Source organism: Saitoella complicata (genome assembly GCF_001661265.1).
Source record: "Saitoella complicata NRRL Y-17804 unplaced genomic scaffold SAICOscaffold_22, whole genome shotgun sequence".
NCBI classification, from domain to species: Eukaryota; Fungi; Ascomycota; class Saitoellomycetes; order Saitoellales; family Saitoellaceae; genus Saitoella; species Saitoella complicata.
Genome location: NW_017567013.1, coordinates 46,125 through 70,730, shown reverse-complemented (window position 1 = coordinate 70,730; position 24,606 = coordinate 46,125). Strand labels below are relative to the sequence as shown.

The following is a 24,606-nucleotide window of genomic DNA, read 5'->3' as shown; positions in this document are numbered from 1 at the left end:
AGAGGAGGCCCCTGATATATTTGCAGTTCAAGCTCCCAGTTTCTCCGCCGCGCGCTAACAAACCTTAAAAGCTTACACAAGGACGAATTCGAATGTCCGCCTTAGGAAACCGCAACCGCGGCCGCTGAATTCACCAAGTCGAAACTCCAAGTCAACTCTTCAAAGAGGCAAGACCACCCCCGTCATCCTCATCCTCCTCCAACACAAGCGTCAAACAACGACCCGTCGCGCCTGGACCCTTCAGCTTGCAATCGAGCTCTCGACTCTGTATTTGACTCGTGGCAAGGCTCCTCGCAGCGACTCAGTCTAGTTTAACCAGCGGCTCCGGATGCATGATTTCAGATTGCACGCCGAACAGCCGGGGAAGCTGGAAGCGAAGCATGCCGTTCCATCGTCCGATCGTCAGTAAGATGTAGAAAACAAATCATTTGTTAAACAGATCGATGTCCATGGCCAGCATCTGTATCGTATTACCTAAAATTTAGACATATCGCCTGGTGGTGGTCACCGTCAGATCTCATCCCGTGCCCAGACACTCCTCTCCGGTGCCAAACTAGACGAATACTGACAATGTATCAATCCATGCTGCCCATGCTCACTCCCATTCTTCTTACTGCTCTCTCCATTATCTTCTTCCTCCTCATCACTGCTCACAATCGTAAAAGGATCATAACTCCCCTGCGGCATCCCATCACCCCTCATCTCCCCCGCAGGGCCCAGCGGCGCAATCCCCGTACTCTCAACCACAATCTCCTCTTCCTCGACTTCCCGTGCACTTTCTAATTCCTCCTCCGTACTCACTAATCTCGAATCCTCACGATCTTGAGTAGCGGTCGAACGAGACCGCGAACGATGTCCTTCCTCGACCCTCCGGTAAAACTTCCGGTCCTCATCCCATGCCCGACCCTCCTTTCTCGCTCTTACGCGTTCCCGTTCTTCTTCATCACGGTCCTCAACGACCAAATCCACCAACCCCTCCCTAGCCGATGACGTAGAGGACCCAGACTGCGTACTCGACTGCCGATGCGACGAAGGTCGCGGTAACCGTTCCGGGTTATCTGCCCGTCCCTTTCCTTTGAGAAGTGCCGCATGTGTCGAAGTCGTAGGGTGTTGTAGGTTGCCTCGGCTATTGACGAATTGGCTAATCGGTCCGTTATGAACCTCAATCACCGGATACTACACAATCCACAAATTAGCACACACATCCTCTTCAATCTCCAAGGAAGAGATCTCACGTTATAATCCCCAAACTCCAACCCCTTCGCATCCCGATACAACCGCTCAACCCTCTCATCAACCTCAAACTCCAGCTCACTCTCAACCAACACCTGCCGCCCCTTCCTCCCCTTCCTCCACCTCTCCGCCTCCGCTTTACTCACCTGCACATACATCGGTTGTCCCGCACCCGTTACACCACCAACTGCACCCAATAGCGCAGTACGCGAGTTGACGACAGGGGGTTTAGGGATCCAATACTTGGATTTCCCACCTTTTTCGTAACGGAGACCTTCCATTTGTCGGGCCCAGCGGGCGTCTGCGCCGGGGAGGATTTCGACTTCTCCGGGTTCGAAGGCGCGGTAGCCGTAGCGTTCACCAAGAAGCGTGTCCCTCGAGTCCTGCACCAAGTCCCGCACCCCGAACGCGTCGCGAAGGGCGTAGTACACCGGCATTCGAGCGGCGGAGATAGTTGGGTCGCAGTAATCTTTGTAGGAGAACGCGTACCAGTGTCCGATTGCGAACATGGGCATCTCGAAACAGATTAGTGCATCCTGGATTGCGCGGGCGATGTTGTCGGGGGTGTACCCGCCCACCTGATGAATTGTTCCCAACCAGACAAAGATGGCGAGGGCGAAGCCTTGCCAGTAGGAGGCGAAGATGACGAGTTTGATCGTCAGGAACTGTTCGTACTTCCATGTTAGCTGAATCCTCGAAAGGAGAACGTAGTGGAAATACGAACCTTCGGCATAGGTCGGAATGGCTGCAAATCCTTCGACATACACACCCAAAACATCGCCAAACTATACAAACTCACCGTAACACTAACATTATACACCAACCCACTCCACAAATACCCACTACCTAACCCAATGTACCCCTCCTGATACACATCCGCCCACTTCATCAACACCGTTGCCGCCGCCAATATCGGCTTGAGCCAAGTATATTGTAAGATTCCGCGTTTGATGGCGAGGAAGGTGTATGGGTCGGAGATGTCGACGCGGGGGAGGAAGTGGTTGAGAGGCCAGGCGTGGGGTTTGGGGGTTCGACCGTGCATCATGATGACGAGGTTTCGCTCGCCGCCGAGGTAGGCGATGAGGAGGGCGAAGAAGCAGTAAATTACAAAGGCCTTTCACATCGTGAGGGTTAGCGAGCGATTCGCTTGGTGGAAGGAGGAGGGGTAGATACCTCGTAGATATCCCGTATGGGTTCGATGTAGAAGGAGAGTTTGAAACTCCACAGCGATAGCCAACATGTAATCGCATACAACGGCACCATCAACAAAATCCTCACCACGAACCGCTGCAGTAGTGGTTTCCGGTAGTTCTTGAGCTGGAGCCATATCGAATAGAGTGCTAATCCTGTTCACCCTCGTCAACACTTCATCCATGAAATCCTGAAATTTCTGTGGAAGATGAACATACCGGTGGCAGCCACCGTCGCAGCACCAGCGACGTATATCACCGCTCTTCCTAGCTTGTTCCCTGAGCCGCCGCCGAGATCGATGTCGTCCATCTCGTCTTGTGCGACTTTAGGAGGATTTATGAAGTTTGAAGATAGATGACCGGAGGGTTGACGGGGTCCTTGGCGGAATGTTTGGTGGAGACCCAAATAAGGTTGAGGCTGACGTCGGCGCATGCACCATGGAGCACGAGTCAAAGGGGCCCCCGAGATAAGCGAGTCAAAGGTAAGAGGATCGGTATATTATGGTATGCTGTCGTAAATATTACTTCTAAGGGGCTCTCCTTTCCTCGCAATGGTCGGCGCGACGGAGTCTGGACGTCTGACCGGCCGCCTGTTGATGTCATGGCAATGGCGTTCGAGGTGCCGTCGGATACCGCTCCAAGCCTTGCTCAGACCTGGTCTTCTGCAACCGCATCATGGTACTCCAATCATTCCTCAACGTCATGCATTAACGACATCCTCGAAGTTTTCAGCCCAGATCTTTGTCATACTCCTCGCTGCCTCACGCGCCGCTCCAATGAATGCTCCGTCCTTCTCGTCGAAGTTCTCGGCTTCGGTCGTTAGTCCAACGGATTTGAGTAGATTCGCATTACTGTAGGACAAAGTCAGGCGAGCTTTATAGAGAAACAGCAATTGTTGTTCCTACATTTGTTGACATGTCAGGAGGATCTTTTGCAGTTCGGTCAGGATGGCTCGCTCGCTTGTAGTCATATTTGGCGGACTGCGATCATGGTCAGTTCAATGGTGTTCCCTCATAACGAACGTCGGCCAGGCTCACCTCTTCAGTTCATCTTGCGACATCCTCGTTGTCTGCTGTTGCTGCCTCACCCACACGCGTCCTCCAAGTAACCCTGACTGCCACGGAACAATGTACGCGCAAGGCACCAAGAAAAGTCAATTAAGCCTGCATCGATACCGCGTACCGGTAAAAGTCAGAGTCATTACGACGACGCATACACCTCCATTCTACAACGATGGGTAAAAAGGGTGCAAAGAGCAAGAAGGTTGGCTTCTTCTTCTTCCAATACGATCGCAGATCAACGACTAACGAAGTGGTTAACAGGGCGGCGATGATTATTGGGATGACGCTTTCGAGCAAGACGTCGACCCTATCAAGAACGGACACGATGATGCCGCCGCTGCGGAAGACTCCGAAGTCGAGGAAGCAGGCGGCTTGATGGCACAAATGAAGATCGCCAAGGACAAGAAGAAGAAGAGGGGCGGGAAGGCCGCCGCTGCGGTCGAGGACGACGAACCCCCCACTCCTGAGGAGCCTGCCGAGGAGGTCTCAAAAGCTCCAGTCGAGGTTACTGAGATTTCCGATGATGAGTACTTCGCGCCCAAGAAGGGTAAGAAGGCCAAGAAGGGTGGAAAGCCTGCGACTCCTGCGGCTGAGGAGGAGGAAGAGGCGCCCGCGGCCCCGGCGGAGGAGTTCAGAGTCAAAACGAAGGCTGAGAAAGAACGTGAAAAGAAGGAGCGCGACAAGGCGAAGAAAAAGGCTCAGGCTGAGAAGAAGAAGGGTGGTGCTGGCGCTGCTAAGGCTGAGGCTACCGCCACTACTCCCACTGAGGAGAAGAAGGAGGACGACTCTGCCTCTGCTGGAGCCAAGAAGGGTGGCAAGAAGCTCCCCGCGCATATCGCCGCTCTCCAGAAAGCCCAGGAGGAGCGTCGTCGCCAGGAGGAGCTCCAGCGCCAGGCTGAGGAGGAGGAGAGGAAGCGTTTGGAGGAAATCGAGAGACAAGAGGCTGAGGAGGAAGCGAAACGCGAGGAAGTCAAGCGCTTGAAGAAAGAGAAGGAGAAGGCGAAGAAGGAGCAGCTCCGTGCTGAGGGTAAGCTTCTTTCTAAGAAGCAGAAAGAGCAACAAGCCCAAGCGCAACGACGACTCCAGCAACTCCTCGACTCCGGTGTCAAGGTCGAGGGATTAGCTGCTGAAGAGGAAGAGGAGAAGAAACCCAAGAAGGTCGTATACACCTCTCGAAACAAGAAGAAGCAGGAGGAGGAAGCGAAGAAGAAGGCCGATGAAGAGGCGAAGCGCAAGGTTGAAGAGGAGGCGAAGCGGAAGGCGGAGGAGGAGGCCAAGAAGGAGGGTGAGGATGAGGATGGGGACGATTTGTTGGAGGATTGGGAGGCAGCTCTCGGCAGTGATGGTGAGGTTAAGGATGCATGGGATGCGCCGTCTGAGGATGAGAAGGAGGAGGCTACGCCTGAGGAGATCACTCCTGAGGCCGAGGAGGAGGACGAGGATGATGAGGATGAGGGCAGCGATGAGGATTCGAACGATGACTCAGACTCAGACTCTGATTCTGATTCCGATGACGACTCATCTGACGAGGAGCAATCCGCAAACCAGCGCATGTTGGCCCAGCGTAAAGCCGAGGCAGCAAAGGCCCGCGAAGAACGTCACAAATCCGCCATGGCCGCCCGCTCCGCCGACAACCTCCGCTCCCCAATCGCCTGTATTCTTGGTCACGTCGATACCGGAAAAACCAAACTCCTCGACAAAATCCGTCAAACGAACGTCCAAGAAGGCGAAGCCGGAGGAATCACACAGCAAATCGGAGCCACCTACTTCCCGATGGATGCGATTGTTAAGAAGACTGCTGTCCTTGACAACAAGGGTGATTTCGAGTTCAAGCTGCCTGGGTTGTTGGTTATTGACACACCTGGACACGAGTCTTTCACGAATTTGAGGTCTCGTGGAAGTTCGCTTTGTAATATTGCGGTTTTGGTGGTTGATATCATGCACGGTCTCGAGCCCCAAACTCTCGAGTCCATCCGGTTGTTGAAGGAGAGGAAGACCCCGTTCATCGTAGCTCTCAACAAGATCGACCGTCTTTACGGCTGGGACCCTACTCCCAACGGCGGCTTCGAGGCATCCTTGGCGAAGCAGAAGAAGACTGTCCAGAGGGAGTTCCAGGATCGCTTGGAGAAGACGCAGTTGGCGTTCGCGGAGCAGGGTCTCAACTCCCAGCTCTTCTCCAAGAACAAGAATATGGCCAAGTATGTCTCGTTGGTTCCTACTTCCGCGCACACGGGAGAGGGTATTCCCGATCTCTTGTTCTTGTTGTGTAAGTTGACGCAGGAGAGGATGACTGGGCGTCTCATGTTCGTCTCTGAGCTCGAGTGTACTGTGCTTGAAGTCAAGATGATCGAGGGATTGGGAACGACGATTGATGTCGTCTTGGTCAATGGTGTCTTGCATGAGGGTGATAAGATCGTTGTGTGTGGTATCAATGGACCCATCGTGACGCACATCCGTGCGTTGTTGACACCCCAGCCGATGAAGGAGTTACGTGTCAAGTCCGCGTACGTGCACCACAAGTCTATCAAGGCTGCCATGGGAGTCAAGATTTCTGCGAACGATTTGGATAAGGCGATTGCTGGTTCTAGGTTGTTTGTGTGTGGACCTGACGATGATGAGGAGGAGTTGAAGGATGCTGTCATGGAGGATTTGCAGGATATGTTGTCTCGTATTGACACTACTGACCGCGGTGTCTGCGTGCAGGCGTCTACTCTTGGTGCACTTGAGGCGTTGTTGGAGTTCTTGCGTACCTCTAAAATTCCCGTCTCTGGTATCAACATCGGTCCTGTCTACAAGAAGGATGTCATGCGTGCCGGTGCGATGCTGGAGAAGAACAAGGAGTTCGCAGTTTTGCTCTGTTTCGATGTCAAGGTCGACAAGGATGCTCAACACCTCGCTGACGAAGCCGGTGTCAAGATCTTCACTGCGGACATTATTTACCACTTGTTCGACCAGTTCACTGAGTACCAGACTAAGATGCTCGAGCAGAAGAGGGTGGAGGGTGCGGCGATCGCTGTGTACCCTTGCGTGTTGAGGACCGTTGCTGTCTTTGCCCGTAAAGACCCTATCTTGTTGGGATGTGATGTCGTCGAGGGTGCCTTGCGCGTGGGTACTCCCATCTGTACCATCAAGGATGGCGAGGTTATCTCCCTTGGTAACGTCACCTCCATCGAGTCCAACCACAAGTCCGTCGATGTCGTGAAGAAGGGTCAGGCTGGTGGTGGTGTCGCCGTCAAGATCGAGGGACAGAACCAGCCCCTCATTGGTCGTCAGGTCTCGGATAAGGACCCGCTTTACTCTCAGATCTCAAGAAAGAGTATTGATGTCCTCAAGGATCCCGCGTTCAGAGATTCCGTGTCAAAGGAGGAGTGGGCTTTGATTGTGCAGTTGAAGAAGGTGTTTGGAATCTTGTAGGTGGTTATGGACGTAGAAAAAGAGGGCGTGAAGAGTAGGATGAGGATGGTATTCACAGTTGCATTTTGCTTCTTTGTTTAATCTAATATCTTGTTTTCGGATAGTCATTCATAAAAAAGCATTTCTTCCTGATACTCGATCCGGACTTGGTTAAGTATAGTCCAGATTTTACTACCTGTTCTTTCGATGTCGTCTATCTTCTCCGCATGATGGCATCGTCACATCGTCCGGGGTGTTCACCACAAGCTTGAATGAGCGAACGAGAGGATACCGAAGGCTGTTCAACAGACATGATTGGCTCATCTTGTTTAATCCATTCTCCAAACCACTGTATCACAATCTCCTTCCAACTCGCGCATACCGTGCGAAAACTCGGCCCGACTGGACCCCGCTGCACCTCACCTGCACGCACCTTTCATATACCCGAACCTTGACCCTTCCACCCAAAAACCCTCATGCCTCTCCTCCACCCTTCCTCGAAACCATCCTCTACACAATGATCCCCTCCCTCCCCACCGAACTCCACCACCAAATCCTCCACTACCTCGCCGCCATCGACCCAACAACCCTAATCCACACCTGCCGCGCCGTATGCTTCCAATGGCGGCAATATGTCGATCACCATCTCGTGGGTGTGTTATTGGCGGAGTGTGGGGTGTATGTATTGACCAATCGTGGGAGATTTAGGTTCAGGTGTGGGGGTGTTAGGACGGATCGTGTCGATACATGTACAAGTGCGGATGGGGGCGAGAAGTGGAAGGGTTGGGATGTGAGGACGGGAGAGGCGAGGTTGGAGATGGATTTGACGGATCGGTTGACAAGGAAGAACTTGAGGAAATTTGGGAACGCGGGTGAGGAGGTGAGGAAGGAGGAGCTTGTCGTACGCACCGTTGACGTATATTTCCGTTCACCCTCTTTTATCGAGGGATTCCGGCCCCCAATCCCGGTCGATTCACCTACTTCGAAAGAGGTTATCCATATCAATATCGAAGCTAGGAATGCGGTCATCGATGGCCTCGGACTTCTACGAGCGGTGTTCTGGATGGGGATGGGATTGGATCGAGCTATACGGTCGTATGAGCGGTTAATTGGTAAGGTGAAGGGAAGAGGGAAGAAGGAGCTTGAGGAGTGTTTCGAGGAGGCGTGTAGGAGGCTGAAGGTGAAGAGGAGGTATTGGAGGACGCAGAGGTATGGAGTTAGCCAGCGCATGGAGGACTATTGTTGGCGGAAGATGTAAGTAGGGGTGGCTATAACCTTCAAGAATTGTGTCATGCACTTCTCGTTATGCTCATGTCCTCTCCATTTTCCCACGGTCCATCCTTCCTGCCCTATAAGCTATCAATATTGTTCTTGACACAACTCAACAACCACAAGCTAGAATGAAGCGAAAACTTGATACAAAAAAGTCCTATATTCAATGAGGCAACTATCAAACTCCAGGAATCCGTCCAGATCGTCTACAGGGCTGGAGTCTCTCATGAGGTTGTTAGGGGCTGGGGTGCCTTGACTAAATGGATGCCGCATGTCAGCAGACAGCAGAGTAGGCAGCATTGGATACCCTGCTGAGCTGGGGCTGGAATCAGGTGTGCTATCTGGTATATCCGCTCGCTGAAATGCTTTGTGAAAGTCCTTGAAGACCGAGGCTGAAATGGGAGGGCCGTTCGATGGTGGCCGTAGAACCAGGTTCGACAACAGCAATCGCCCGGCGGTCTTGCTGCATGTAGTTGACACGGCGATGGACTCTGCTGAGAGGGTGAATGTTGCAGATGCTTTTGGTGATGCTTTGAGCACATCCAGCGGGCTTGAAGTGCTTGTAGCGCAGCAAGCTTGTCGTACTTAGCCGGGTCACCCTCGAATCCAGCTTCGATCCATTCGGGCTTAGGTGATCAGCGCCTCACATTGACAGCTTCGACGAAGGTTTTCCAGTCGAGTTCACGGCGTAGTCGGTTCCACGGAGCATCACGGTCTTGACGCTTTCCGCGGAGTACCTTCCATTGCATTTTCGCGGTGAAATCGCGTAAGGTAAATTACCCCCAGGCAGGTCTCGATCATCCCATGACTCCTCGAGCACTGCCTCTGTCAACTGCGTTCCGATGAATCGTTTTCCGTAGCCAGCTTTCGTTTAGCAGGCATTTTGATGGATTGGTCTGATTCCGCGCAGATGCACCTACGACGCGCGCTGTGTCAAGAATTTTGCACCTTGGCAGTTCAACCGCACTAGGAAGATCGAGAGCGAGACGAGATGAGATGCAGGCGGTCCGATTGGGAAGCCGATTGTTAGAGTCTCTTCTGTCTTATGATCCGACCTGCCCTATGAGCTATCGATCTCGCCAGCTGCATCGCTCGTATCCCCATCCCTTTGGCTTCCCGGCAGCACCGTAGTGCCGAGGAAGCTCGCGCCAACTTCCCCACGTCCCACCAAAGCTCCGAAGCTTAATTCACATAGCGCAAACATAAAAAGTCCTTCGATCGCTCGGCCTGCAAACAACCATGTCTGCCTCAATCGTCATGGACGAGAAGGATCACCCTCACGAGAAATCAGTGACGCTCACCCAAATAAAAACTGCCGAAACCCTCGCCTCAACCTCCATCGCACCCCCCAACCTCCCCCTCGAGCCGGTGACCACCAACGCCGGAACAACAGACCTCCCGGACTCTGAATACCCCCATGGCGCGAAACTGGCGTTAATCATGCTCAGTTTGTGTTTAGCCGTGTTTCTTGTGGCACTTGATAATACGATTATCGCGACTGCTATTCCGAGGATTACGGAGAGGTTTAAGAGTTTGGATGATGTTGGGTGGGTACGTGCCTCCTCCTTCCCCCCCTCTCGCCCTCGCCTCATCAAAGATCAAGGGCTGACGTTGATAAAATGACCATAGTACGCATCGAGCTATCTGCTAACAGCCTGCTCCTTCCAACCCTCCTTCGGAAAGATCTACACCCAATTCTCCCTAAAATGGACCTTCCTAATCTGTATCTCCATCTTCGAACTCGGATCCCTGATCTGCGCTATCGCGCCCAATTCAACCACCCTAATCATCGGTCGCGCAATTGCTGGATTGGGGAGTTCTGGGTTGTTTAGTGGTGCGTTGACGATTATTGCGTATACTGTACCGTTGGAGAGAAGAGCTGCATTTGGGGGGTGTATTGGGGCTATGTATGGGATTGCGTCGATTGCGGGGCCGTTGCTTGGTGGTGTATTCACTGACCACTTGTCCTGGAGATGGTGTTTCTACATCAATCTTCCTATCGGCGCGGTGACGGTACTCGGTCTCTTGTTCTTCTTCAAGCCGCCGCATCGAGAGACGAGCACTCACACCCTCCGCGAAAAACTCGCCGAAATCGATTTCATCGGTATGTCCGTCCTCCTCCCCTGCGTTATCTGTCTCCTCCTCGCCCTCCAATGGGGTGGGACGACATACGCGTGGTCAAGTGGTCGAATCATCGCGTTGTTGGTTGTCTTTACGGTGTTGTTGGTCGTTTTCGTGGGTGTGCAGTGGAAGTTGGGTGAGAGAGCGACGATTCCGTTGGGAATTATGAGGCAGCGGACGGTGTTTTTTTCGGCGTGGTTTGTGTTTTTTGTTGGGGCTGGGTTTTTTGTGTTGGTTTATTACGGTATGTCACTCCCCCCCCCGGTTCTTCCTCCTCCTTGTCCCCGGACCAATGCTAATGATGAACGGTGGTGTGCAGTCCCGATCTACTTTCAAGCCGTCAAATCCTCCTCCGCAACAAAATCCGGGATCCAAACCCTCCCACTCATCCTCGCCGTCGTCGTCGCATCCCTCGTCTCCGGTATCGGCACCACAGTCTTGGGATACTACACCCCCTTCATGATCATCGGCGCCGCCCTCTTCGCCGTCGGATCCGGCCTAATCTCGACATTCAAGGTCGAGATGGCGACAGGGAGGTGGATCGGGTTCCAGATCATCGCGGGGGCAGGCATTGGTGCTTGTTTGCAGCTTCCCGTCATCGCGGTTCAGGCTGTACTACCAATGCAAGACGTCCCCTCCGGAACCGCGATCGTGATTTTCTTTCAGACGTTGGGTGGAGCGCTTTTCGTCTCCGTCGCGCAAACGATCTTCACGAATGACCTTCTTTCCTCACTCCTCGCCATCCCGCCCACCGCCTCGGGGGAAACAGTGGACGCAGCGACGATCATTGCGGCCGGCGCGACGAATTTGAGAAGTGTGGTTAGTGATCCGATGTTGTTGAGGGAGGTGTTTGGGGCGTATGTCGGGGCGTTGGATAGGGCTTATTATGTTAGTGTTGCGACGGGGGCTGTGGCGACGTTGGTTGCGTGTGGGGTTGAGTGGAAGAGTGTCAAGGGGAAGAAGATTGAGGCAGCAATGGGGTGAGCTTTGCGCGAGCCGTTAGGTGAGCAATGCGAGAGCGACATGTGTGGTCAAGGTGATGTTATGGATGGATGTATGGAGTATTTAGTGACTGCACAGAGGAGGAAGGAACCGATCTCTTTTCAATCTTATACCAGTATACCAATTGATAGTTTATGGGCTTTGCTTAGACAGTTAATAACCCCAACGCGGCATCTTCTTTCTCTCTTTTTCATCTCAGAGAAGTGACGGTCCAGCGTCAGCGTCTACCGGCCGTCAGCGAAGCCGTTCCGTAGGCTCGATAGTATCCATAGCATACACCTGCTCCTTCACAATCTTCTTCTTTAAGCATTCAACCCAAGCTCACTCTTGATCTCAGCCGGCCCACCCTCGTTCGCATCCTCCAATTCCTCGGTTGTGAGGCATACATGTACGTCCATACCCTCCACCTCACCCCTTCCCTCGCCCTGAATTCCTTCGATCGTTTTCGTCCATACTACGACGCCTGGTAACTTCTTGCCTATAAGACACAAATACCTCCGTTAGCATCTATCCTGCAAGTCTGAAGAGCGCGGAAACATACCGCTTGTTTTCCGCTGCCAGATCCGTTTGTGGATTTCGTCGCCTGTTGCGAGGTCGACGGCGGTGTATGCTATCTTATGAGAGTCGAGGATGGACGCGATTCGGGTCGTCGCTGTCGTGAGCTACGTTCCACTCTCCGTCAGTTTCACCTCACCCAACCACCCGTTCGACAACGTGGAGCACGGACCTGGGTGGAGCCACCAGCGAGAGAGGTGTAGAGGTAGACTCGTGTATCGTCTGACATTGTAATTGTATAATTGACCTTCGTCTCGGCGTATAGAGGGGGTCTTCTTGGTGTTGTCTTTGACTGGCGGGTTGGGTGACGTGCGAGTCTGGGGTGCAGTGTGCGTCGATTGGCTAGGGACACGTGCTGATATGGGAGATCGTCGTGGGAACCTGGATTGAAACGAGGTTTAAGAGGGAGATTCAAATTTGCTATCAATTTGCACTATGACTATTCCCGAGCGCCGGCTGCTGTCGACGGAGAATACGTGCCTTCCTGAGCTGCGAACGGCGTTTCCTGGCAATCTGTACCGAATTATAGATTATGTCGTCCATGAACTTGAGTGGACGTGGAGCGTAGGCGATGCGCAACAGTGCGAGAGTGCTACCGGTGGGAGTATGCGGCCATAACAACGGCCAAGTGCTTGATGATTTCGTGTCGTATTTCTTGGGGAAAATCACAAGCATGGTTCAGAACTTGGAAGCTGTCAGGCCCCACGAGCCCCCTGAATTCGACTGTCACGAAGACCTAATTCGTGATTGCACAAATATGGAATAACATATTCCACTTTCAGCAAAAGCACTCGAATAAGTCATTCGATTGTATGAAAAACACGAATAAAGTGAGAAAGTATTCAAGTAGAGTGGAATTCCAATTCATGGTACACAAATACCTTATTTGACCTGGAATGATATTCGTTCCAGGAGAATAAGATATCTCACATCAATAAAAAAGAGATTGAGGATCAATGGGCGAGGGTCTTCGAGGATCAATGGTCTTTGGTGGCGGTTCTTCGGCCTGCGCCTCTCGAGAGTGACATGTGAGCACAAGCGCTGGTGCGCTGATGCGCTGGCAAATTTCACCAAGTCCTCAGCACAAACAGGAACCCACCACCATCAACGTCTCAATCTCCCTGGGTGTCTCGCGACTGACTGACAAAAGCAGCGAATCCTACACCTCCCTGGTCCTCTCCCATCTGTTCTCCCGATGCTATGGCTTGTATCGTCTCAACCCAAACTGGGCACATGATCGCCGTTGCTGAAGGGTTAACATGATGGTTGTTTAATCTCGACACTCTTGCTTGATGTCTCCTCTTATTCGGGTGAGTCCCGCACTTTGTTGACAGCAACAGTAAAGCGACTTCTCATCGGTTTTTACTAACTTGCCCTGACCCAATGGCAATGAAGGTTCGTGGTAGGAAACAGCCTGGAAAGAAGATCTTGCGCACTTCAGGAGCATCAAATCGATACACGTCCAATCACAGTTCTCAAGATGATACGGAGTTTGACGTTGACGATGATAATGAAGACGATGAACTTGTTTCGACTGAGTGGACAAAGGAGAGATGAGAGGAAGCGTCATGGTATGCACATGTGTGTTGACAGTGGGACTTGAGGCATGGTTGGGCTTCTGAAATTTTCGGATCTTATTTAAGTTTCAACGATATTAATCTCAATGGGCCTAGATTGATGACCTGTGATAGATGGGACCAATGAACGTCGCGTCTATGCAGTGTGCAGTCATGAGGTAGAATAGTATAACAGTGTAGTGTTGGTAAATCGTATAAAAAATTCTGCCTTCAAGACGAATTAACAATCCAGATTGTGCCCAGAATATCCCACTAACTCGAATAACTCTATTCGTATGCTTACGGGTACCACTAAGGGCATCACTGTCAGACGTACCACTGGCTGGGGTAAATCTCTATGAGAGGATCTCAGAAACTGTGATATACTCAAAGAGAAGGTTGTATTGGATGAGTATCTTAAGGTGGCATAAGGCCTGGCTTATATAGTTTTCCATGTACGTCCAAATGTACGTCCAAGTGTACGTCATGATGAGTCATGACGCCGGTGCCGTGCCATAACTAAATGACTCGTGCAATCTAAGTAAGACGAGGTGTCACACCAGCTTATCAAACTCATGCGCAGTAATCAAACCATATGCCAACTAATCTAACTCTGCTAAACGAGATGTCCATACACGTATGACAATCACTAAATGACCGCAGCAGATCAAGTACTTGTACTACAAAAACCCTACCCTCTATCAAGACGACTGTTCTGAGTTTCCCAAGGATCAATTCGCCACATCTCTATCGCGCTACCATGACACCTGCAAACCATGCCATTGAAATGGCTGACTACACCCAAAAACAGCTGGTATTTCTTGATGAATCGGCCATGGATGAGAGGAGGGTTCACGAAAACTGTTGGTACTCACCAACCGGCACCTGCACCATCCAGGAGAGGGTCTTTGGACGTTCGGCACGTAGGAGTGTGCTGCCGGCACAGACGTCTGAAGGTTTGAAGGCGCTATGCATCTTTCAGGGGTCCTTCAATGCTGAACAATTCGTCAAATTCATCGAAGAGGATCTGCTACCAATTGTTGGTCTATTCCCTAGTCCAAACAGTGTCATTGTGCCTGAGAACTGTCGGATTCATCACGATTCAAGGGTTGCTGAACTCTTAGTGAATCAACATGGGTGCCGCATTGTTTTCTTACCACCATAGTGTCTGCTCGAGGCTTAGGGATTGAGGCCTCGATTGCTGCTCCCGCTGGATACCTTTCCAAACCGGCCACCACTTGCGCATGATCCTCACCCATTCTAGGCAGTAGGCCATTCGGCTCGATGTTCTTGAGATTGCTGAGCACTAGTCGATGATTGCATCTCAAACCATCTGACAATCAAAGTCGATGTAGTCTGGAACCTTGGTCTTGACATAGGCTAGAAACCCGTCCAAATCATCAGCAACCGGCCTTTGAAGAGGGCTCGAGCCTCTGAGCTTTTGCGGGTCAATTGTCTAAGCAGGTAGTTGAGGGACACCGGACGAAGAGTGCCTGCTTTCAGGTGTTTCGGATTCATCTGTCGATTTCAATGGTTCAAGCAACCCAGTAAAGAGCGGATCGGAGGGCTGATCCTCGACAATAACTCCAGGTTCTTTCGCCACCAAGTACTTAGACCATAGATTGAGGAGATCATTGGTGATGTATCAATGCTGACCAGAAAAGGGATGAACATAGCAGTACTGCTAGGGGTGCTTAGCCTGCAGGGTCTGAACAGCAAGGATTCTATTGTAGCGTTGAGGATCATTCGCAAGTTCATTCAAAATGCCCTGGAGAGCACTGTTGGTAGCACTGTGCCTAGGTTGAGGGATGAGAGGCTTTCGAGCCTTGAGCTGAGTCTGAGAGGCGTACACGGCGGTTTGCTGGTCGAACTCGAGTTGAGAAGCAACCCTTGTAGGGTCGTAGTGTGTATCAATGAGGATGAAAGCTGACCATTCGACCTTGGGTGTGTTTCGCGCAGCGTGGACGGCATCAATGAAGGCTTCCCAGTCGCCCTCCGTTCGTAGTCTACACCATGATGCATCATGGCTCCTTCGGCGGCAGACTTTCCAGTTGATGTTGGGCTTCAGGGAGTATTTGTTGACACCTTCCACCACCATTTGATCATGACGGAGATCCTCGAGCACGAGATAGACCAAAAGCTGTTCTTAATCGGCCGAAGACCTGAATGGATTGACCGTCCAGGGTGCTTGAGGGTACTCGTGGTTCTTTTCCCTAGTGACGAGAATGAAGACCTGGAAGTCGCCGAACCTGCTGATAGTATCAACCGGTGCGTCTTCGTCTTCAAGTTCGATTACTCTCTTAGGCCTTTTTTCCCTCCGGACTGTACTTGTAGGTGGTGGTGAGGCTGCATCCTCGAGGAGACGGGAGGGCGGCTTGGGGGTACCAGCTGATGCCCTGCGCTGATGGGAAGCCTTAGCAGCTCCTTTCAGCTTCCTAGGAGGCATTTTCAAGCTTTGGCGGCTTGTTCGGTGGGATGGTCGTGTCCTGCACGAAGACACGGCAAAATGATGCACGTCAAGAATGTTGCACAGAGCAGTAGGACAGTTCGACTACCTGCGTGGGAGCGAGCCATGAAACCTTTGTAAATTAATAAGGGGAAACGTAAAAGAGGTTTTTGTAATCTATTTAGGATATTTAGACTAGGTTAATGGATATACAAGTCCTCAAATAATTCTTTTGCTCCACACGGCTGCGGCCGGGTGCTGAATGCGAGCAACGGTCGTCGACGACACTGTTTTGATTCTGCCTATTTCGGAATCTGCCGGTCGACGTACAGGCTACATGCTGGACGACGGCTATCAGGACGCTCGGCCGTATGGATCTCTTGAGTAAATCTTGTCAGGAATCCTAAGATCATCGTCGATTTCGCTCTTCGTCCCTCGCTCGAAGCGGTTCTTTGCAATCAGTCATTGGCGCTCCAGCTGCCGGCCAGCTCAAGAGGTCAAGCACACTGTTCCTCGACACGACTTTTAGTGGAAGGCCGTCAAAAGATAAACGATTTTGCATTCGCTTCATGTCTTCATTACCAGCTACTCAGTTACAGACACAAACAGAGACGCAACTGCCGTCGAGCATCACCAACGGATCCGCTACCGATCACGGCCCTAACTACGAAATCTTGACGCTCATTTGCGCTGCATCCTCGAAGGATATACCGAATCAGACTATCACTCGCGGAGTTGCTGGTTCAATCCCGGGATGGCGTGCAGGAAGACACCATTCATGCGAACTTGTCTTACAAGGGTCACGGTATAGCGGTATTCATTTTCGGATCATTGAAGCACCGAGGAACATACAGGCGCCGTCGCAGGCAACGAATGCATCAGTCCCGATAGTCTTGATCGAGGACTTATCGACGAATGGGACTTTCGTGAACTTGAAGCGGCTCGGGAAGGGGAATAGATGCGTGCTCGCGCAGGGTGATGAGATATCTTTGGGACATGGTGTGAAAGAGGACGAAATCAGGTTTATTGTGCGTCTTGCGCGACCGGCGGGAAAGGAGGCGTTAAAAGGTTTCGATTCGAAGTATACTCTCGCGGAGGTACTGGGGAAGGGATCGTTCGCAACAGTCCATCGAGCCGTTTCGAGGAGTACGGGGCAGTCCGTAGCAGTCAAGGTCATACGCAAGAAGAGGTTCGCGGCACTCCCTCAAGCAAGCGTTCTCTTTCGAAGAGAAGTCGAGATTTTACGCCAACTTGAACATCCCAGTGTCGTGGAGTATGTTGATTACTTCGAGGATCAATCTACAATCTGGTTAGTCATGGAATTGGTGCCTGGGGGAGATCTGGGGGAGTTAGTTTCTGAACAAGGACCCTTCACCTCGGATGACACATGGACAAGGATCATTGTGAAGCAAATCTTGGAAGGCGTACAATACCTTCACAGTCTCGGCATTACTCACCGAGATCTGAAACCGGAGAACATTCTTCTTCGTGACGATTATGCTCACGAGGAACCGACTGCCAAAATCACAGACTTCGGACTTGCGAAAGCGATTAGTCCGACAGCCGCCACTCAAGCCACATTCCTACAAACATTCTGCGGCACCTTATCCTACCTTGCCCCCGAAGTGGTTGCTGGATCGTCGAGTTATACGCCCGCGGTGGATCTCTGGTCTGTGGGATGTGTCGTTTGGGTCATCCTCACAGGGACGCCGCCTTTCATGGGAACTACGCATGCCGAAGTGTCAGATAAGATCCTCAACGGACGGATAGCCTGGGGCGATCTGGATGGATACCATGTTGGGGATGACGCGATTGCGTTTCTGAAAGGTTTGCTACGGGTGGATGTGAAGGAGAGGATGACATTAAGTGAGGCGTTGAATCACCCTTGGTTGGGTGGAACGGTAACACATCCGCCGATCAAAGACGAGTCTGCATCTCGGCCATCGTCGAGACCTGGCATTGAAAGGGTGAAAACGGAGATAGCGTCGGGTTTCTTCGCAAAACCCGAGGAACAAGTACGAGAATTAAGTCGAGTGAAGGCCGATATATCGTATATCAGCAGACTAGAAGGGAAACGACTAGCCACGCCACCTTTGCCGGAGGACAGTTTGGTATCTTATCGCAGCGAGTTTGATGATTTGTTGGCATCGCGGAGATCGCCTGTACCGGAACCACCACGGGCTACACCCTCACCTTCACCGCCTTCGCGCGGCACGACTGTGGCTGCTAAGTCGGTTGCTTCGGATGGCCCAGAGAGCTTTATTGTGTTGGCGTCGCAAGCATCGATTGCATCGGATACACGAGCTGGGGGTGAGGTATCGCCGCCAACGCCGGCAAGTACGATGGTCGCAAAATCGGCTGCTTTACATTCGCTCACGAACACCAACCTGGCACCGAGGCCGAGTGTGCCGATGCTCAGCTACATGGATATGGACCCGCCTCGTTCGCTCAGTAAATCGCCGACAATTCCGCGAGAAGGATCAACGAAAGAAAACGCCGTACCTTGGGCGATCCTCCATCCCCTCCCCACTTCCTTACCACACGACTCCATCCCGATCACCCAATCCCAAATCGTAATAGGACGAAATCCGGAATTGTGCGACGTCATTATCCCGGACGTACGGCTGAGCAAACGGCATTGTGTGATATGGCGGGTGAACAGTGAAAGTGGGAGGTGGGATGTGTTTGTGCGGGATTTGAGTGTTAATGGATGTTCAATTCAGGGGAAAGGAAAGCTGACGAAGGGTAAGACGATGGGTTTGGAGGGTGGTGATGGTTTAGTTTTGTTTCGGGATCGGGATGAGATGGTGGGATTCCGGCTACTGTTGTTGCATGACGATGCGGTTCGCGACGAAGGTTGTGTGAAGGAAGGGGAAGACGTCGAGGAAGCTACGCAACGGATGCGTGAGTCAAGGATCAGTCCCTTAAAACGTGCCGTGTGCGACGTCGACGATGATGACACCACGAAGATCAAATCACCGCCTAAACGAACACGTTCCTCCCTGAGCTCCGCCGCCTCAATTCCAGCACCGCGCAAGCCATGGGCTCGACTACTCTCCCTCAACCCGACATCATGTCCTTCTTTCGCTCTCATAGAAGACGAACTACAGATCGGCAGAAAAGATATCGCTGGCGATATCAGGATATCCTCTCATCATTGTCGGCTGCGACGGGACTTGGGGACTGGAAAGGTCAGATTGATAGATTCTAGTTTGAATGGATCGTGGGTAAATGGGGACTTGATTGGAAATAGGAAGGAACGCGCGATCGAGGAGAAGGACGAGATCGTCCTTATTTATGGCGAAGACAATGGGAGAAGTGACGCCAAGGATAAAGAGGGGAGGTCGGTGGAGATTGGGTGGGTGTTCGTCTATGTATGACATCAGACCGACATGCCTTCTCACTTCTATCGACTATCATCACACGAACAAGCTTTTTGTTCATCTAAACCATCCGACTGCTACCTCGTCCGTACTTCCTCGTGTACGTCGTTCTTGCAGGTTCATCGATTTGCTGGAAAATATGAATACTGATCCCACCCCTCACGTCGCACCTGCGCATGCAGTGGCGTGCCGGCGGGGTCGACTGGCCATGGGTTGATCAACTGCAGTAAGCACAGGCTAAATACACAGAGGACTTTCAGCTTGCGATGATACCCTCATCCTGCTGTTGGATCTGTCTTTTAGCAACAGTACCATAGAATTGAACAGAAAATCACTCGGCAGTTGACGCAATCATGGACGTGATGGCCTTAGGTCAAGTACAAAGGTTTCTAGCCAAGTGTCCGTTCAGTTTTGCCGGGTTGCATGATCAGCCGCGGTTTCGGGGTGGTCTTTTCTTCATCCCAGTCTCACCCTACTTGAAGTCTTAGTTTCAACTTGACCCAGAGTAGGTTCTTGTTGTAGGTCTTTTGTCGAGATGTAGGTATCAACTTGACGTCCGCACATTCACCCTTGTCGTGAATGGCTTCATGACCTCCGGTTTCCCACACTCCATTGTGATCATGCAACGTCTATGCACGTTCATGTATATGTCCTATGATTACGTCTTAAGGTTATGTCTAAGCTAATGTTTTAGTCTTACGTACTTCTGGTCTGATGCGCCGTGGCTTGATGGCCTCATGGTGGTGAACCAGCATGGCTTGCGCTTATCTGCATAGGTTAGCGCTACGCACATCTGCATAGCCTAACAACTATATAAGGGCGAGTTCTCTCCCCCCAACTTAGTTCTTTAGTTAGCAACCAGAGTCTTTGAGGAAAACCAAGACCTTACTACCTCACCAGCTCTTGTAGGTTCCTTGACCTCTTGGGTGTCTCGTTCGTCTACGCCACTTCAAGTATCCTGCAACCAAGTCGTCACTTGTTGAGTTCCGCATACAAACCGCTCTCGACCACCTTGTCACGTCTTGTGTGTCAGTCTTTGGTTTGGGCCTGGTCTTACTAGTGATCACGTCATTCAGTCTTATGTCACCCTACGTCAGTGTTACGTCATTTGGGTCTGGGTGCTCTTCACTGGATAGACTCCGCCCGACTTGTGTCAGCATTTGAGTATCAGTTTCAATCAGCTACGATGAGCGTTGTTATTCTTTCAGAAGTCACGATGCCCGTCCCTGACATCCCTGTAAGAATGAATGCCTTGCATATTCTGCCCTGAATGCTTCCCAAAATGCCATCTTCACAGCCAGTTTACTAGTAAAACTTGCGAGGACTTGGAGGTTTGAGTGGGAGATTCCACAACCTACTTATGTAGCTAAGGATGTAAAACTGACTCGATACTGCTGTAAAAAACCGTCTCCTACAGCCAAACGCGAAAGTCATGCGAATTGCGCGCAAAGCTGAATGCACCCCCGCACATTCGACGAGAACGGGAGATCACAAAACCCGTCCAAACTCCATGGCCAAGGAGTTTTAGGAGCAGGTTTCAATCAGGACAGCTGTAGAATGACGTTGGACTTCTGCTCATACCCTCACATCTCCGCCTGCATCGTTTGCTGCACGTCTATCCAGTGTTACGCATCATGCGATGTCATGCACATGTCTTTGTAACGTAGATACGGTGCAAGCGAAAGGCGGGAAATCTTGCCTCACAGCATATGGCGCGTGCAGCTTGGGCTACAATAAGACATAGATCGCCCTTGCAAATCTTATGACCTCTTGACCTGCAGCTCTGACTTCGTAAATGGAGAGATTTGTTAAGTTTTATGTCTACCCGCGCCCTTTGGTGGTGGTGCTTCGCTGATTTGCGCGCGATTCGCATGACTTTTTCGTTTGGCTGTACGCTGCTATTGCTACATCGCCCTGCTCCTCACAGCTTGCGAAGATGCTCCTGTATCCGCAGGTCTTAATCCATGCCTTAGCCTTTTACGAAGTAAGTGCTTTGTGGATTCCATGGTGAATGAAGAGAGGTATGCTCATGGTAGCATTCTCATTGGTATGGTGCTTCCTAAACCATGCCTTAAGCGTCGAGAAGCTGTTCTCGATAGGGTTGAAATCCGGTGAGTAGGGTGGTAGTGGGCAGACTAGTCGACATCCAGCTGAATGGATGATTTCGGCAACCCTGGGATCATAATGGATATCCATGACAATGACGTTATTTGGTGCAGGGTAAGGGCGTACGAGCTTGAGGACCCTTGTTTCGAGGAACCGTACAAACAAGTCTGCATTGTATGAACCATGATAAATCTCATATGCTTCGTATCCATTCTGCGTCATAGCAGGAAGTACAGACCACTTCTAAGAGTGACCTAGGTGAATCTGGGCTTCAGCTCAATGTCCAGCGGGAGCATATCCATATTTGCGGTAGCCGCTACGTTCATCCACTGCCGACTCGTCGAGAAAGATAAGCTGATCTGGTGTGTCGTGCATAGTCGACAGCTGATGGTGCGCACCAAAGATAGGGTTACTTTGTTTTGCCTTAACTGCTAGCAACTTGCGGGTATACTGGTTTGCTTTGCACCATCGAGACCGTCGAGCCGTGTAAGTTAAAGCTCGACCGCTGCAGATTCTTCGTTTAGCATGTCGGCAATCTCCTCGTAGTAAGCATAGACTGCATCTTTGTATAACTCCTGAAGTCGCTGGATGGTAGCAGTATTAACATGTCACGGTAAAAATAGTACCCGGCCCGGATGACATACTCGATGTACGATTGGAGTGATATTGCCAGGGGGTCGGCTGCGAGCGAGTGCTCCGTGGCTCCCGGTGTCTTTGTAGCGCTTATTGACTCGATATACTGTGCTTGGCTGGACATGGGCAAAAGTAGCAGTATCATGAGGTGTCCTCCTAACCTTGTTGTTGAGTACTAAAAGTGCGCGCAGCTGATTGGGTGTGTCCCTCTGTTTACCCATGTTGAATTTCAGGCCTTATCAAGTGTTGTAGGGAGTACAATGGGGGTTGGTGTTTCCAGGCATTTTACGACTTGGTGGAGTAGTGGGCATACGCGAGGAATCGACGAAATTTTTGAACTCGACTGTAATCAGATGATCTCGCGCCGGATCTTCCGACCGAACGCAGGTCGCTGCAGCCATCCCGATAACCCAGATCTGATGAGGAAGAAAGTTAAACCCACCTCCATCCTCCCCGTTGATCCTCCGTCATAATGAAAGCCGTCATCGCAACCGCCTCCGAATCTGAACGCGACCATCTCCTCCACCTCTTCCACTTCTCCAAATCCTTCACTGCGACATACAACCCCCTCCTCCTCCTCATCCTCCTCCTCGCTATCATATGGAAAAGGTTGGGTGTGAGGGGACCGAGGTGGTGGAGGGTGTGGGGGATGCGACAGAGTGCGTGGGTTGGTGTCGTTGGGTTGGGGGATAATGCTGCGGTTGGTGTGGTTATGGGGTATTTGGTTCTCAATGTGTTCTATTCATTTTACCGTTCGTCCACCCTCTCCTTCTTTTACTTCCAAGGTCGGGTTGACTAACGACTTGTGTGAGCAGGAGCCACCAGCCACATCCTCCTCCTCGGCACCCGCCTCGGCCTAATCTCCCTCATAAACCTCCCCCTCCTCTACCTTCTCGCCGCAAAGAACCTCCCACTCCTCCCCCATTACGTCGGATGGTCCTACGAACGGATAAACTACCTACATCGCTGGTGCGGGCGGGGGGTGGTGTTGACCGCGTTGGGACATTTCGTTGCGTTTCAGGTGTGGGAGTGCCGGACGAAAGAGGAGGGGTGGAAATTCTTCTTTATGAGGGTTTTTATGAGTCGACGAATTTTTACGGGGGTTTTTGGGCTTGGGTCATATATCCTTATCGGGTTGACATCACTACGGTACCTCCCCCACCTCTCCCCCCTTCCCCTCCTATCCACTCCGCTAACTTATTCGGCGTGTTTAAAGACACGTGAGAAACAGGATGTACGAATTCTTCCTCTCAACCCACCTCCTCCTCCTCCTCCTCTCCCTCGCTCTCCTCAGCTTTCACGAACCCACCCGCACCGGACTCCCCTACACTCTCCTCTCAGCCATCATCTTCATCTCTGACCGCGCTGCTCGGTTGCTTCGACACCGACACGTGAGGCAGGGTCATTTGCGTGTCTTGCCCGGTAGGATGATTGTGTTGGAGGTGGACGTGTCTGGGCGGAGGGGAATGTGGTGGAATGCAGGTCAACATGTGTTCTTGAGCGTGAAGGGCATCGGGGCGTTTCATGAATCACACCCCTTTACAATCGCCTCCGCACCATACTCCGACTCCCTCAAACTTTTCATAAGGGCAAACGCGGGATTCACGCACGCACTCCTCGCCCTCGCCCACGCCGACTCGAACGCAAACGTCGACATCGTACTCGATGGAGCGTATGGCCACGCACCCTGTCTACAGAAGTGGGAGGATGGGGTGAGAGTGGTGGTGTTGGTTGCGGGGGGGAGTGGGGTTGCGTATACGATTGCTATCCTGGAAGATCTAGCTAACCGCCGATGTGAGCTCGAGGGGCAGGAGGGGGTGCAGAAAGTGGCCTTCGTTTGGGCCGTCAAAGACCGTGCACACGTGTCTTGGATCGCGGATGCACTTGCCGCTATTCGAGGGAAGGTCCGAAGGGAAGAATGGTTAGAGGTGCGGATTCACTGTACCTCCCACGACCCAAGCTCAGAAGCTACACCCCTCCTCGACACAGATTCCGGCCCAGCGCTAACCGAACTTCAATTGCAAGTTATTTCCGGCCGACCGGACGTAGCGGCGTACATCTCTTCCGCCGCCTCCGACCACAAGGAAGGCGGTACCGGTGAACGATCCGGCCATGGAGAAACGAGTACGAGTAGCCATGGGTTAGTCGTCGCGACTTGTGGCCCCGCGGGGTTGGTACGCAATGTGAGGGGGGCTTGTGCGGGGTTGGTGGCGGAGGGGGGGGAGGTTGAGGTTTGGGTTGAGACGTATGGGTGGTGATGTCGTGACGAAGGAACGTTCACGACATAGTATTGGAAGACGACGTCCATGGGTAGATGAAGACGGGATGGTAGGAGGGTATCTTGGTTATCTCGTTCCCTAGTCCTAAGTAGAATTGAATGATCTGATCGCGATCGTATCTGGTATGCCCGATGATATCTCTCACTCTTCCTTACATGCACGATGCATGCTCAAAAACACCAACACCAACACCGACTCCACGCATGCTTGACTAATCCTAACTGCTATCCCATCATCTCATGCTCCCTACACACAATACACCTATGCCCAAACTCATGTCGCGAACGGGGTGATCCCGATCCATCCTGCCCGCTCCCCGCCTGCAATTTCTCCAAACAGTCTTCGTGGAAGGTATGTCCGCATGCAAAGACGACCA

The 24,606-nt window shown here is 51.8% G+C and overlaps 12 protein-coding genes across 12 annotated transcripts; 7 read left to right on the top strand and 5 right to left on the bottom strand.

Annotated features, from left to right (window-relative positions):
• Window positions 1-510: 510 nt before the first annotated feature.
• SAICODRAFT_96013 (DUF300-domain-containing protein) lies at window positions 511-2,733 on the bottom strand (the record flags this gene model as incomplete). Its single annotated transcript, XM_019172021.1, has 6 exons — window positions 511-1,176; window positions 1,236-1,364; window positions 1,413-1,898; window positions 1,958-2,347; window positions 2,407-2,579; window positions 2,643-2,733. The coding sequence occupies 6 exons, from the start codon at window positions 2,731-2,733 to the stop codon at window positions 511-513; spliced, it is 1,935 nt and encodes a 644-aa protein (XP_019022093.1).
• An 886-nt stretch (window positions 2,734-3,619) lies between these two features.
• Window positions 3,620-6,898, top strand: SAICODRAFT_96010 (uncharacterized protein; the record flags this gene model as incomplete). Its single annotated transcript, XM_019172020.1, has 2 exons — window positions 3,620-3,686; window positions 3,746-6,898. Exons 1-2 carry the CDS (start codon window positions 3,657-3,659, stop codon window positions 6,896-6,898), a joined length of 3,183 nt encoding a protein of 1,060 aa, XP_019022092.1. The 5' UTR covers window positions 3,620-3,656.
• A 409-nt stretch (window positions 6,899-7,307) lies between these two features.
• Window positions 7,308-8,254, top strand: SAICODRAFT_160810 (uncharacterized protein). Its single transcript, XM_019165604.1, has 3 exons — window positions 7,308-7,530; window positions 7,586-7,632; window positions 7,683-8,254. Exons 1-3 carry the CDS (start codon window positions 7,395-7,397, stop codon window positions 8,133-8,135), a joined length of 636 nt encoding a protein of 211 aa, XP_019022091.1. The 5' UTR covers window positions 7,308-7,394; the 3' UTR covers window positions 8,136-8,254.
• A 1,152-nt stretch (window positions 8,255-9,406) lies between these two features.
• On the top strand, window positions 9,407-11,254 carry SAICODRAFT_60540 (putative MFS toxin efflux pump; the record flags this gene model as incomplete). Its single annotated transcript, XM_019169773.1, has 3 exons — window positions 9,407-9,700; window positions 9,779-10,514; window positions 10,590-11,254. The coding sequence occupies 3 exons, from the start codon at window positions 9,407-9,409 to the stop codon at window positions 11,252-11,254; spliced, it is 1,695 nt and encodes a 564-aa protein (XP_019022090.1).
• Window positions 11,255-11,527: 273 nt separating this feature from the next.
• SAICODRAFT_72896 (uncharacterized protein) lies at window positions 11,528-12,106 on the bottom strand. Its single transcript, XM_019170807.1, has 3 exons — window positions 12,000-12,106; window positions 11,814-11,934; window positions 11,528-11,750 (listed from the first exon to the last, which is right to left on the bottom strand). Exons 1-3 carry the CDS (start codon window positions 12,054-12,056, stop codon window positions 11,575-11,577), a joined length of 354 nt encoding a protein of 117 aa, XP_019022089.1. The 5' UTR covers window positions 12,057-12,106; the 3' UTR covers window positions 11,528-11,574.
• Window positions 12,107-13,079: 973 nt separating this feature from the next.
• Window positions 13,080-13,423, top strand: SAICODRAFT_31500 (uncharacterized protein). The gene is made up of 2 exons (XM_019167932.1): window positions 13,080-13,137; window positions 13,223-13,423. The coding sequence occupies exons 1-2, from the start codon at window positions 13,120-13,122 to the stop codon at window positions 13,382-13,384; spliced, it is 180 nt and encodes a 59-aa protein (XP_019022088.1). The 5' UTR covers window positions 13,080-13,119; the 3' UTR covers window positions 13,385-13,423.
• Window positions 13,424-14,931: 1,508 nt separating this feature from the next.
• SAICODRAFT_160759 (uncharacterized protein) lies at window positions 14,932-15,634 on the bottom strand. Its single transcript, XM_019165603.1, has one exon. It carries the CDS (start codon window positions 15,479-15,481, stop codon window positions 15,068-15,070), a length of 414 nt encoding a protein of 137 aa, XP_019022087.1. The 5' UTR covers window positions 15,482-15,634; the 3' UTR covers window positions 14,932-15,067.
• Window positions 15,530-15,829, bottom strand: SAICODRAFT_9302 (uncharacterized protein; the record flags this gene model as incomplete). Its single annotated transcript, XM_019171846.1, has 1 exon — window positions 15,530-15,829. The coding sequence occupies one exon, from the start codon at window positions 15,827-15,829 to the stop codon at window positions 15,530-15,532; it is 300 nt and encodes a 99-aa protein (XP_019022086.1).
• Window positions 15,830-16,398: 569 nt separating this feature from the next.
• On the top strand, window positions 16,399-17,721 carry SAICODRAFT_60620 (kinase-like protein; the record flags this gene model as incomplete). The annotated part of the gene is made up of 1 exon (XM_019169784.1): window positions 16,399-17,721. A coding segment is annotated over one exon (1,323 nt), but the record flags the coding sequence as incomplete, so codon positions are not given.
• Window positions 17,722-18,367: 646 nt separating this feature from the next.
• On the top strand, window positions 18,368-19,572 carry SAICODRAFT_31495 (uncharacterized protein). Its single transcript, XM_019167931.1, has one exon. The coding sequence runs from the start codon at window positions 18,583-18,585 to the stop codon at window positions 19,207-19,209; it is 627 nt and encodes a 208-aa protein (XP_019022084.1). The 5' UTR covers window positions 18,368-18,582; the 3' UTR covers window positions 19,210-19,572.
• A 2,237-nt stretch (window positions 19,573-21,809) lies between these two features.
• On the bottom strand, window positions 21,810-22,172 carry SAICODRAFT_27046 (uncharacterized protein; the record flags this gene model as incomplete). The annotated part of the gene is made up of 2 exons (XM_019166995.1): window positions 21,810-21,902; window positions 21,963-22,172. 2 exons carry the CDS (start codon window positions 22,170-22,172, stop codon window positions 21,810-21,812), a joined length of 303 nt encoding a protein of 100 aa, XP_019022083.1.
• Window positions 22,173-22,401: 229 nt separating this feature from the next.
• Window positions 22,402-24,314, top strand: SAICODRAFT_72894 (uncharacterized protein). Its single transcript, XM_019170806.1, has 3 exons — window positions 22,402-22,703; window positions 22,767-23,100; window positions 23,168-24,314. Exons 1-3 carry the CDS (start codon window positions 22,424-22,426, stop codon window positions 24,207-24,209), a joined length of 1,656 nt encoding a protein of 551 aa, XP_019022082.1. The 5' UTR covers window positions 22,402-22,423; the 3' UTR covers window positions 24,210-24,314.
• The last annotated feature ends 292 nt before the right edge of the window (window positions 24,315-24,606 follow it).

What these genes read in the sequence shown, in the direction of transcription:
- SAICODRAFT_160810 (XM_019165604.1), top strand. Translation starts at nt 7,395, where the DNA reads ATGATCCCCTCCCTCCCCACCGAACTCCACCACCAAATCCTCCACTAC. An exon ending in TGTCGATCACCATCTCGTGG is followed by an intron (nt 7,531 to 7,585) that starts GTGTGTTATTGG and finishes TGGGAGATTTAG; the next exon opens with GTTCAGGTGTGGGGGTGTTA. An exon ending in TCGTGTCGATACATGTACAA is followed by an intron (nt 7,633 to 7,682) that starts GTGCGGATGGGG and finishes AGGACGGGAGAG; the next exon opens with GCGAGGTTGGAGATGGATTT.
- SAICODRAFT_72896 (XM_019170807.1), bottom strand. Translation starts at nt 12,056, where the DNA reads ATGTCAGACGATACACGAGTCTACCTCTACACCTCTCTCGCTGGTGGC. An exon ending in TCGCTGGTGGCTCCACCCAG is followed by an intron (nt 11,935 to 11,999) that starts GTCCGTGCTCCA and finishes AGTGGAACGTAG; the next exon opens with CTCACGACAGCGACGACCCG. An exon ending in CTGGCAGCGGAAAACAAGCG is followed by an intron (nt 11,751 to 11,813) that starts GTATGTTTCCGC and finishes TGTGTCTTATAG; the next exon opens with GCAAGAAGTTACCAGGCGTC.
- SAICODRAFT_160759 (XM_019165603.1), bottom strand. Translation starts at nt 15,481, where the DNA reads ATGGTGGTGGAAGGTGTCAACAAATACTCCCTGAAGCCCAACATCAAC.
- SAICODRAFT_31495 (XM_019167931.1), top strand. Translation starts at nt 18,583, where the DNA reads ATGGGTTTGGAGGGTGGTGATGGTTTAGTTTTGTTTCGGGATCGGGAT.
- SAICODRAFT_72894 (XM_019170806.1), top strand. Translation starts at nt 22,424, where the DNA reads ATGAAAGCCGTCATCGCAACCGCCTCCGAATCTGAACGCGACCATCTC. An exon ending in TGTGTTCTATTCATTTTACC is followed by an intron (nt 22,704 to 22,766) that starts GTTCGTCCACCC and finishes TTGTGTGAGCAG; the next exon opens with GAGCCACCAGCCACATCCTC. An exon ending in ATCGGGTTGACATCACTACG is followed by an intron (nt 23,101 to 23,167) that starts GTACCTCCCCCA and finishes GCGTGTTTAAAG; the next exon opens with ACACGTGAGAAACAGGATGT.